At 37.6% G+C, this 11,628-nt stretch overlaps 1 protein-coding gene across 1 annotated transcript; it reads right to left on the reverse strand.

Annotated features, from left to right (window-relative positions):
- Window positions 1-2,167: 2,167 nt before the first annotated feature.
- LOC138209290 (endoplasmic reticulum resident protein 27) lies at window positions 2,168-7,163 on the reverse strand. Its single transcript, XM_069167760.1, has 7 exons — window positions 7,026-7,163; window positions 5,447-5,532; window positions 4,418-4,555; window positions 4,189-4,305; window positions 3,750-3,875; window positions 3,419-3,616; window positions 2,168-2,255 (listed from the first exon to the last, which is right to left on the reverse strand). Exons 1-7 carry the CDS (start codon window positions 7,081-7,083, stop codon window positions 2,214-2,216), a joined length of 765 nt encoding a protein of 254 aa, XP_069023861.1. The 5' UTR covers window positions 7,084-7,163; the 3' UTR covers window positions 2,168-2,213.
- Window positions 7,164-11,628: the final 4,465 nt, after the last annotated feature.

The following is an 11,628-nucleotide window of genomic DNA, read 5'->3' on the forward strand; positions in this document are numbered from 1 at the left end:
TGTTTCTCACATTTGTGCCAACAAAATGTTGACAAGCTTACTGTCTACTGAATATGTTACATATCATTTGTCTGTGCCCTTTCAGCATTGAACTGTCATTCATGTTGGAGTCAATATAGATGTTTTGGTATCCTGGTTTTAAAGTCTTTTTGATTATCAATATGCCCCACCAGGGTGGGCAGTAACATTTAGGCAATGATGGGTCATGTCACACATTCAAGTAATACATAGACACAGGTGTAGCCTCATTGTGTTTGGAACAGGGAGATATTATGGTTGTTACCACAAAACAATATAATCTACACATACACAATGAAGTGATGCAAATATACAGGCTATACTCTGTGGAACAAATACTACCATAGCTCAGGAGCTAAAGCCTACAATTAGAACAACAGCTACAAAGAAATGTAAAGCCACAAGTATAAACTGAAGGTATGCATGCTAAGACCACATTTGGCCAGTGAATCACAACCTTCAGGTCTGACAAAACTCTGTCTATAATCATGGTCTGTCGACTGCTCACCTGACAGAACATTTTTCTTTAAACTATACTTTTGTCATTATATTGCACTGCCTGTCATTTGGCTGAGGCATGAATGTCTTCCTGATACGCCTTTCTCCCTTATATTGGACGGTGTTAATAATGTCAATGTGGACACTCAGGACGATGTGCAGATTGAAGGCCTTAAACGACAGATGACAACACAGTGTTTTTTTTGGCACAAATAGAACCTCAGAAAAAAAAGTATTCTGAGTTTAACTTTGACAATCTTTCCTAATTTTGTGTGACCAGGGACAACACTGCAGCAATGCAGATGTTCATCAGCCTATATAACCTGCATCTAGAAGTTTTTGTTGTTGTTGTAAATGGCAATCTGAAAAATTTAAACTTATAAAAGGTAAAAGAAAGAATTCTAGGTGTAAGGCACTATTTAAATTTCACAGTAAGTCTAGCAAATCATAAGGGGATGCAGTTTTTTTTTAAATTTTTTTTATTTTAGAGCAGGGTTTTTTATGCATAATGTTGACCCAGAAGTAGCTCTGATTGTTTATTAATAAAGACAGTAATATAAATATGATAATAAACAACACAAATTCAGAGTAAATCATATTTTTATTTACCATTAATTGTATTGTTTAAATAGTGTCATAAGAGTGCAGTATTATTTAATATCAGACATAAGGAGAAGCTAACTATATGGGGGCATTAACTTATACTTTGCGTTTTGATGTTAGAAAACTAAAACACAGTCATGCCTCTCACCCTATGACCCCCATCTGCTCCTTATGTAACACTGTCTCATCTGTAAACAAACTCAGATGGCAGGCAACGCATACTGTATATTTCCAGCTGGTCTTTGAGAAGCGTTCACCTGCCAGGCTTTCCCAATTCCGCCGGATGCATCCGCTTGGCAGTGCAAAACCACTAATTATACTGATTCCAGTCTGGGCCTTGAAATTCCCTTCTTGCTTGAGAGAATATTTTTGGGACAAGCCCAAACTTTTTTACTCCTCATGTCTACAGCCCATCTGTTGTTCTTTTACAGATTTGTTTTTACAGCCTTTATAGCTAAATACTCTCCCTTTTATCCCATACTCCTGGAGCTTGATATGTCCTCAAGTCAAATATCAAGTTTGCTTTAAATTAGATGCCATATTTTTTAATTGTGTGAGATTAATGCCTCTATGACTTCCTGTGACATGAGGATTCCCATGTTACTTTATGTTATTATTATTTTTTTTTTACCTTTCTTTCCTATCCACAATGAATCATATGAGAAAATAACCCTAACTACGCTGTCTTCACTGCCTCGATCCACATCTTCCCAGTCTGCTTTGTGTCAGTCTCTCTGAGGTTGGTGTGTTGTGGTTCTGACAATAACATTAGCGGATAGACTAACAAACTCTGCCAGATCACTGCGACTTGTGGCCAGTGACCTGTGGTCGGCTAGCCAGACTGCAGATGGGCTCACACTCGTGTAAACAGATAAAGCATAACATACATGGGTAAATAAGTGAGGACACATAATATACACACGCACACTTGCAAAAGTGAACTTTGCCTAGTTTCCTTCGTGCTGAAACAATGAAATTGATATTGAAGGGCGAGGGAGTCTAATGCAACAGAAAGAACTCACATCGCATGCTCCTTTTCCATTTCAGTTTTTTATTTATTTTGTGAAAACACATTTACATTTGTTTAATGAGTCCTACAGCTCTGTTTTGGGCTCTGCTCCGACCTGCTTCATATCCTGAAAAATGTAAAAGTTCAATAAGTAAAATAAAGAGCACATTACAAAAGCAGGAACAGTCCAAAGCTGTATACATTTTTTTTTTACCGAAAGTAATGTCTCATTTTAGGAATGAATTACATCCATGTCACTTACACAAGTGCATAATAACCCTTTAAGATAAGTGGGAAAATCAAAGGATTCAGAAACCAGATTTATATAGTAAACAAGTAGATGAAAGAAATGAGAAAAAAAAAAAGTAAGAGACAAAGCCTTTTCTTTTCGAGTAAAGCTCCTGCTCAGAGGTTGAAAATAAGCTGTGGAGAATTGTGACTTTGCTGCAGGCAAATGAACAAAACCTGGAAATTGCAGCACCAAGTTTTAAAATTGATTGGTGATCTTGGTGGCTGTAACAGTCTTTGACTGCAGGGAAGCTCTGCTCTTATCAGCAGCAACCCAAGGTGACTGATAAACAAGAAGCTGCTGTGAGGGAGCCTGAAGGGAGCAGTTTAAAGAAGTGCAGCTTTGTCAGTGCAACGATTTCTTTTTGTTTATTCTTGTCTCGAACACAGTACTTTAAAGAAAGCAAAGATTTGCTCAGGATTGCATTGTGCATCAGACACGGTTGTTTCCTTTTGAGTTTCTATATAGATCTTCTTAAAGGGTAGTAAACTTTTTGATTTGACTTATGATCAAGTATTTCTACAGTGTTGTGTTGTTACTTTTACTCAAGTAAAAGATCAAAATTATTTTTCCATCCCTAAAGATAAAGTGTCAGTTATTTACGTAATATAATATAATCTGAATTCAGACTTTTTTATAATGCCACAGTTTAGTGATATGAATGCACTAACTCTGGCCTTGGTGTCTGGCTGCAGGGCTTCAGACTATATGTCACACCCAGCTGGAGCTCTGTGTGGTGCAACACAGCTAATTGGTGCACAGAGTGAGGTTTCCTGTCTTTTGTGTGGTACATAGAGTGAGGCTAAAGTGCTTGTAGTGTTGCTGTACATTTCTGGTGTGGCCCATTCTATCTGTGGCCATATACCTGTCTTCCACTTAGAGCGGACTCTTTGTGTTTTCTATTGATTATTGTTTTTGTTTTTTTATAACTTTATTGTTACTGTGTTGTTACTATTTGAAGTGCCATTAGAGTGCTTACAGATCAGGCAATGGCTGCTCACCTTCAGTTCTCCTCGTAGGAAGGACTGACAGAACTCCCGCACTCGCTCTGTAGAAATCTCTCCTTCAGGTAGGAGCCACTTCATGTCAGAGTCACCATCATAGATGCCTACTTGTGGGAGGTCCTTTGACTTAATGCCGAAGTAGTTGAGTGATCGAAAGTTGGACTTCACTGCTCCGTTAACCAACACGAACAAGAACTGGAACACAGACATTTCATTTTATGATGTAATTACAGATAAATTTGACAAGTTTAATTTGTGGCAGAATATGACTGAGGCCTGCTTTAAAACTAGTCTTCTGTCGGTGAATTAAGTCACAGAATATTCTCACCTTGCCTGTGAACTCCGGGGCTAGAGCTCCCAGTCGCTCCTTGAGCTCAGTATATTCTTTACTCCCCCTGTTGGCAAAGAGCAGGAGGTGTGACTTGACCTCTGAATTGAACAGACCCACTGCTGACTGAGAGAAAAAAGAAAAAGGAGACAGATACAACAAACAGAGAGAGACGGTTAAGATTAGAAAGCACCGTTTCACCTGCCTATGATCTCCTTTGTCAGACCTCTCACCTGACCTGACAGGATCTGACAGTGAACATTTTCTTTTTCTTTGTATTGAAATGCGTGTGTCTACTAGCTGTTCTTTGCTTTCTACTCATTTTCTAGTTTGACTCTATCTTCACCAGAAATATATTTCAAATGAAAGAAGAAAACAAATGTTAACAGCAGATAAAGCAGACTTATGATTCCATAAGAACATTTGGAGTTGGACCTACCACTTGGTTGTACTCTGTGATGTATCGAACCTCGTTGACGGTGAAGAAGTTCACAAGACCATCTGCTTCTAACTTTTTGGCCTCAGCAAGTACAAGATTCTCCTGGTGGTTATCTGCCTGGATCACATAACACACATCATCATCCTCATAATACCTAAAGTACCCATAACTTTTATTATTGAGACTAGGAAGAGAAAATCATGCACAGTCATGACGGTGTGAAAAGTACTTTTCTGAAGAGGGTGATGGTGTTTGAGGAGAGTTTGTAGTCAGCCCACACTTCCTTAACAGTGCAAATGGCCACAGGGACTGAGTCGACTCGCTTTGCAGCTGCTACGAGTTCCTTATAGCCATGACTGTCCTCTCCCTGAAATACAGAGGATGATAATTTCAACTATATTTCATCTTACCATGTGCATTTAGAACATTTTCAATCATTTTTTCCACAACCACTTTTTCTTTCATCTGGTTTGTCTCGTTTAAATTTGTGAATTGTTATTCTTAAATAACAAAACTGTGATATGAACAGAAAGACAATTTTAAAGTGCAGGTGGCAAAAATGGAGAAACAAAGAAGTAAAAAAAAGACAGATGAAGTCCACTCCAAGGAAGGTGAATCATGTCTATTTCTGAGACACTGTTGCATGAGCTCTGGCAATCCGTTTTCTCATTTTGCAGTCTGTAATATGTGTTCTTTCTCAGTGAGTCACAGCACCAATATTTTGGTCTCTTCTTGCCTTCGGCATCACTTTCCAACTATGTACTATCCTCATGTGCTCTCTGTCTCTCTCTTCCACTCCCCTCTCATGAACCTTATCCCTGCGTTTGCACTTGTTTACAAGAGGGTCAATGGAGCCAATCCCACAAGTTTTCAGATACGTATGTATTTCCTGTCAAGCCTGCCATCTTCCCCCGCACAAAGAGTCTGGCCAAAGAGCACGCCTCCTTGGAGCAGCCAGCCACCCTCTGTCCTCACAGCATCAGCTGCCAAAGGTGTGGCCACAGGAAATATATCCTTCGAAATCTATTTGTGACAGCAGCATCACCAAGACAAGGGTCCAAACAAATGTTGTATTTTTGGAGACCTCATAGTCTTACTCTTAGGTAACTTGTCTGATCATGTCTGGCTTTTCACATGTATGTTAGTATCTTAAACTGAGCCATAAAACATACCCTGTGGCATTGTTCAAAAAGATGCCTCGAAGCTTGTTTAATACTTTTTTTTTTTTTTTAATTTAAATGCAATTTTCTTGTCTGACCTCCAGGAATCCGATGACCACCACTTCAGCAGAGTCGATGAAGCTCTCAGCAGCTTCGGTGTCATTCAGCCTGAGAAGGGAACTGTCTGAGAGAGAAAGACAAGAGGTACACAACTAGGTACACATTCCTACATTGATTTTACAGCTCCATTCACTGTGCAGGGGTTTCCCCAGATTTCTAGTGGGCATCAGTGCTTTGGTTGCTGTGTTGTTGTTTTTTTAATTAATGAGTAATTTTATTTTTTTCAAAGTATCATTTAATTTTTTTTTATATATTCAGAACAGGATTAGGACCCATATTTAAATATAAAAAAAATATTGTTTTGCAACAGGAGTAACATGGATGTTTACGACATAAAAGTAACTATAAACTCAATAATATCTCACTGGAAAGAAATCTAAAGATTCCACTAAAATAAATAATATCCCTGACATCGAAATACTGAGTGAAATTTTGAGAAAATGAGGTAGCCTGACATCAGTCTATCAGTCATTCCTCCTGTCCTCTGTCCTCCTCTGTATATAAGTATGCTGATATACTCCCTATAATAGCAATAAGAATGGTTACTTGTAACTGACTCCATTGTTGTGCCATGTGTGTTTTGAATGAAGGTCTGACAGGGAGAAAGCTTAAAAACTGTTCACATATTGCATGGATCTAAGTATGCGGACCTTCCACATAGTGCTCTGTGATGGTTCCAGCACCTTAGCAAAGATTCAGTGGGTGGAGCGGTGGTCTTCCTACATTACCCCATTAGTTATTACATTTTTTAGTTTGGACCAAAGTGGTTGACCAACAAACATCCACTGGCTGACTGACCATCATTGCTATCCTTTAATCCGTGTCACTAGGATGTCTAATAAACATATATAAACAATATCAGGATTTTGTCAGGGATAGAAGGATCAAATCCTGGAGTTATTTCCATCTTCTTTCAACAACCTTTGTCAAGACTGAGGCAGGTAGTCAAAGTCTGTCAATTAAGATCAATAACAACTGAAGGACTAAAAACGTACAAATGAAAATCAGTTTTGCTTTGTGCTCAACACTGTTCACAATAAAAAATCTTAGCCTATTAGCGTTCTAACATTTTAGTAAAAAGTACAGCTGAGGCTGATGGGAATGTCGTTAGCTTTGCAAATATTTGATCATAAATAAATATACTGGAAATTTTGAAATTTTGACCTAATAATGGCACCATGTGAAAAGTTAAGGAATCAATAAGAAATCAACCTTTGAGAGACATTCATGTCTTTCACTTAAAACAACAATTTTGAATGTTATGGTAGGGTGAGAGGTAAAGTCAGGGGATTACCAAAACCATTAGGATTGTCCCTTGGGTAGAATGAATGTCTGTACAAAATTGCCATGGTTAGCCATTGAGTGGTTGTGCAGATATAAGTCTGGACCAAAATGGTGAAACACCAACCAGATAGACTGTTATTGCAGGATGTTTGGAGAGTTACAATGCTCTAATTAGAATATCAGGACCTAGAAAAACTGTACATGTTATATATTTCACATTAAGAGTAGACACAAGAACTATAAAGAGATCAGAGAATACTTAAAACAATTTACCTTTCTCTGTAGCAATGGCAGAGGACACTAGGAGGGTGAGAAGCAGAGTGATCACCATGTTTCTACTGTTTTAACTCAAGTAAATGCAGGTAAAAAAAAAAAAAGGGCAGACTCCTTTTTGATTCTTCACAAACAGTCTTTTCACACCTGCTCTGTCTCTGATGGTCGCCACATGGCAGCTGGCTGTGGCTGCAGCAACTTCTCTGGGTTTTGATTGGAAGCTTTGTGGGAAACAGCCAGGTGCTGTTGATAAGTTGGGATGCAGGGACAAAGGATTACGTGTCAATGTGTGATAGGGGACACGTGTGTGTGTGTGTGTGTGTGTGTGTGTGTGTGTGTGTGTGTGTGTGTGTGTGTGTGTGTGTGTGTGTGTGTGTGTGTGTGTGTGTCTATGTATGTGTGTGTGTGTGTGTCCGTTCTATGGTGATGAGGAGGTTAAGAGAGGGTCAGTAATCATCTGGTTAGTCTAGTTTACCTTTAGTTTTCCTGAATTGTGTTACTTAAATCTTCTGTATATGGGGAGACATAGCAGTTTGGTTGATAATCATGACTTCCGACCAGGCAGGCTGCAGAGATAAACTGGACTGCACTTTGGTAGGTTCACCACATGAGGGACACAACTCTTAACCTATTCATCATTATGCAGACAAAGCTAATTTTCTAGTACAGACTAAAACCGGTGATAGCAGAGATAATTAAAAAACAATCTAAGATTTAGTCAAGAAAAAAAAATGCATAAAACATTTCTCAGATAACTTGCTATAGAGACACACAAAAAAAACCCACAGCTCCCACAACCACAGAAATGTTGTCTTTTGTCTCGATGTTAAAATTTCTGAAATGCAGATATATGCATAAGGACACCAGAACTACAAAAGAAAGGAATGTATGAAGTTTGACCCCTCACACAGTGACATTTTCCCCTTTAAAAAGAAATCTGCTTAAAATTACATCAAAAACCACAGGACAAAAAAAACAAAACAGCAGGATGCACTAAAGTGCATTGGACTCTTGAGGACAACACAGTTTTGGGCTGAACCCAATAAACTTCCTCTTTTCTATCAATAAAATCCAAACATATAATATACATATAAATATAAAAATATGAAATGTAAAAAGGTTCTTTTAACTGTGAACTCTGCTGTTAGTTAATTTGTGTCCTCATGTGGTCAGTAGAACAAAGACAGTCATGAGACATCCTGCTTTAGTGTGGTTAAAAATCTTAAGAACAATGCATTTTTATTTTATTTGATTCTCGCCTCATTCACCAAATTTGCTTCAGATACTGAAAGACTGGCATTTCCATTTAATGTGGGAATTATTACAACATGTCATCATAACGAAACAACAAAACAGATCTATTTCCAATAACTCCCAAAACAACATAGGAGTGTTTATAGCCTCCTCCATAAGACTGACTCGTCTTCATACCTAAATGATGAAATATGTACAACTCTACGTAAACTACACGATATACATTTAAAACTGTTACATAAGTTAATGTGAGTATATAATTAAAATTAAGTAAATGTTGATTTTTATTTTTTTTGGGGTTCTAGGCTGTGAAAAGTCTTAAATGTTTACAGGGCCATTGTGTATCATGCGTGTTCACAAGGAGCTTAAGGGCAACAGGCAAACTAATACCCTAACTGAAAATTAGGGAAACACTTATCGTTTAAGACTTCTGACTTCTGTGAAAGACCCTTACAAGTCACAGTTGCCGTGACCCTTGCAGCATGAACATGCAATTCTTTTCATGTGGGGACAGTTAAATGAAAGCTTCTTACAAACACTTATTCTGTCTCTGTACTGTCTGTCACAGTGAAACATAACACCTTAGGTTACGGCCCATTAATCACTCTGTAATTATTTTGTGCATACACAGTATCACTAGTAGGCTTACTGTACAGAGGAAAATAAAACAATAAATTACACTGGAATTCATTTTTAATTTACCAAGCATCTATTTAATTTTAACAGGGCTGGAACAGTGGAATAACAGTGATGCTATTTAAATGAAATGATACTGTCATGAAAGTAAACACATTTTGAAACCTTATAAATGATGTCTTTAAAATGATCATTAAATATTGGTCTATCAAATAAATTGTTCTATTGTTCACCCTCATTTTCTCTTCAGTTATATAGTTACAGAGTATATTAATGTTTATTTTTTTTTAGGTCATCAAAGTTTGTGTCGGTTTCACTCAGTTTATTTAAATTTTAATTGACCTCTGCATAAATGTCCCAGTGCTGCTTCTTTCTAGCTGCAAGGCAACAAACAGCGTTTTACCGTCTTCAAATTATAACGGTGCTGACATATGATTTGCTGTAAAGTTGGTGTTTATAACATTCCTGACACAAAAGCATGCCAGAGAAAAAAATTTAAAAAGGCAAGAAGGACTGGAATAGATGAAAATGTTCTCTCTGTTTCCCTGTGGACTCGTGTTAAGTGTTCAACAGGCTCAAAGAGGATGCAGTTGAGCTTCAAATTACAGGCCCAGCTGCTCGTATAGCCGATGCTACAAATAAACAAAGCAGAAGTAATGATTACAGTACACACAGTGGCAGAAATTAAAACATCAGATTTGTTACACCGCCGTAGTGTGTTTTACTCTCAGGATTGTGGGGACACTTGATCCATTTTAAGATAACTTTGCGACAAAAACCCCCGAATTGTACCATTAAACAGTTGAGCTCAGTTTAGGTCAGCTTTGTTTTGTAACTTCTATACTATCACATGAATTGGTGTAATTGCAGTTAATAAAAAGGAAATTAACCCCTCTTGTTTCACTGTTGTTCAATGAAGTCTGAAAATTATGTTATTATGGACATTAATGAAAGATTAACTCATGTAGAGTTTTCAGACCTTCACTATCATGATACTTGGTGAGAGCCTGGTGTCCTCAATCTCTCATCACTCATTTATGGCGCACCAATTAAAAACAACTCATTTGATCATTAGATGACAGAAGCAGGCGTAACTGTGTCACAGTCGCTACAGCTTGTGTTATCATGATGCATGTGATGAGTATGGCAGCTTTACACTGTAGCTTTAAACTCACTTTGATACAGTCTGATCACATGTAGAAAGTGTGATGTGAGGTGGAAACCTAATTGATAAAACAAAGAGGAAAGACAACCTGCATTTATCCAAACGGGAAACACACCATCCAATCAGAAAACGTCTGATCACATTGCTCATAAATTGCATGCATACAGTACATTACATGCAAAAAGACAGCCTATGCAGCAGAAAATCGTGTCTTTATTTATGCATTACTATAAATGCAGGTCAGAATTGCAACTAACACGCAGTACAGTATTCTGTAGAGTGGAAATAGTGTTTTGTTGGCTACATTTTTATACAACTTAAAAGTATCTATTATTGTCAATAAATCACCACTTCTGTTTACTCTTTTCCTGCATTTATTTTACGATGTCAAGTTTATTTGACTTTCCAACATTCAATTTACATGTAAGCATAAATGCACATTATGTATGGGACAGTGATCTTTGATATATATTCCAGCATTAGGCTGGATTTACACACATGTAGGCACAGACCTGTTGCTTAGCTGAAGTACTGTCTGTTCTGTCTTTCTTTCTATTATTTCTTATCATCTCTTATCTCTTCATATTTCTGTGTCTTTTATGTTTTTGCTTGTTTGTGATTTTGGGCTAAAACCAAACATGTTTCAAAAACATAGACTACTAAAGGGGCTTGATAGAAATTAGGAAACAACTTGGTCTTGTACTCTGAATCCTGTGCGGTAACATGTAAGCAGTCCCAACTCCTCAGCAACAATTTTCATGCAGACAGACAGTTCAGTGGTGAGATCAGTGATGTAATGCGGATGGATTACTTGTATTTAGATCGTGGCCAGGTTAAATTTGACACTATATGTCATCAGTTACATAACCTTTAGGCTTTGACACAGCCTAGCGTGTGTGTGAGTGTGGCTGCTGAGTTTCTTTTTGACACTAAGGGCAGCACACTTATGCAATTCACACGTGAGTCTGAACATTTGTCGCAGAGATGAAAACACATTTTGAAAAGTATAATCTTCAAAACTGTAAAATACAAAGATATCTGACTTTAGAAGCTGGTTGAATATTTTGAGCAAAGTTCATTAACACAAACATAACTTCAACAATAGACTGAAGACAAAAACAATCCTGTAAAGTAACCCATTCCTGAAAAAAAATACTGTAATGAAAAGAAATGCAAAATATGGTATCGTCTCAAATAATCCAAATCTAAATGATCTAAAACAATAATCAAAGTGTCTCTGAAGTTGTCCGAGTCCTGTGTTTGGTCTTGTCATGGTTGGTTGTGTCTAGTCATGTTTGCCGTGTCAGCTGTGTGTGTTTGTAGCCTGGATTTTGAGAGCTTACTCTCAGATGGATTTGTCAGAGGGCTTCCCCATCCCCATCTCGGCTCCACAAAGGAAGGGGAAGCCCTCTGATATTTTTTTTTTCCACATTTACCTGGTATGAAACCATATAATCCTTTGCCTGTCTTGAAGATGTATGCACAACTCACAAAATGGAAAAGTAGGTGATAAAGGGACATAAAACATAAGGAGATGCTGTAAATTAA

Source organism: Embiotoca jacksoni, unplaced genomic scaffold (assembly GCF_022577435.1).
Source record: "Embiotoca jacksoni isolate LCO1_2020_lvr unplaced genomic scaffold, fEmbJac1.0.p SCAF_4, whole genome shotgun sequence".
Classification (NCBI taxonomy): Eukaryota; Metazoa; Chordata; class Actinopteri; family Embiotocidae; genus Embiotoca; species Embiotoca jacksoni.

Excerpts from the sequence above, each read along its gene's own strand:
- LOC138209290 (XM_069167760.1), bottom strand. The coding sequence starts at position 7,083 with ATGGTGATCACTCTGCTTCTCACCCTCCTAGTGTCCTCTGCCATTGCT. Across the intron at positions 4,306-4,417 it reads CCATCACCCTCTTCAGAAAA|GCAGATAACCACCAGGAGAA; the intron begins GTACTTTTCACA and ends TATGTGATCCAG. Across the intron at positions 2,256-3,418 it reads TCCTACGAGGAGAACTGAAG|GATATGAAGCAGGTCGGAGC; the intron begins GTGAGCAGCCAT and ends TACATTTTTCAG.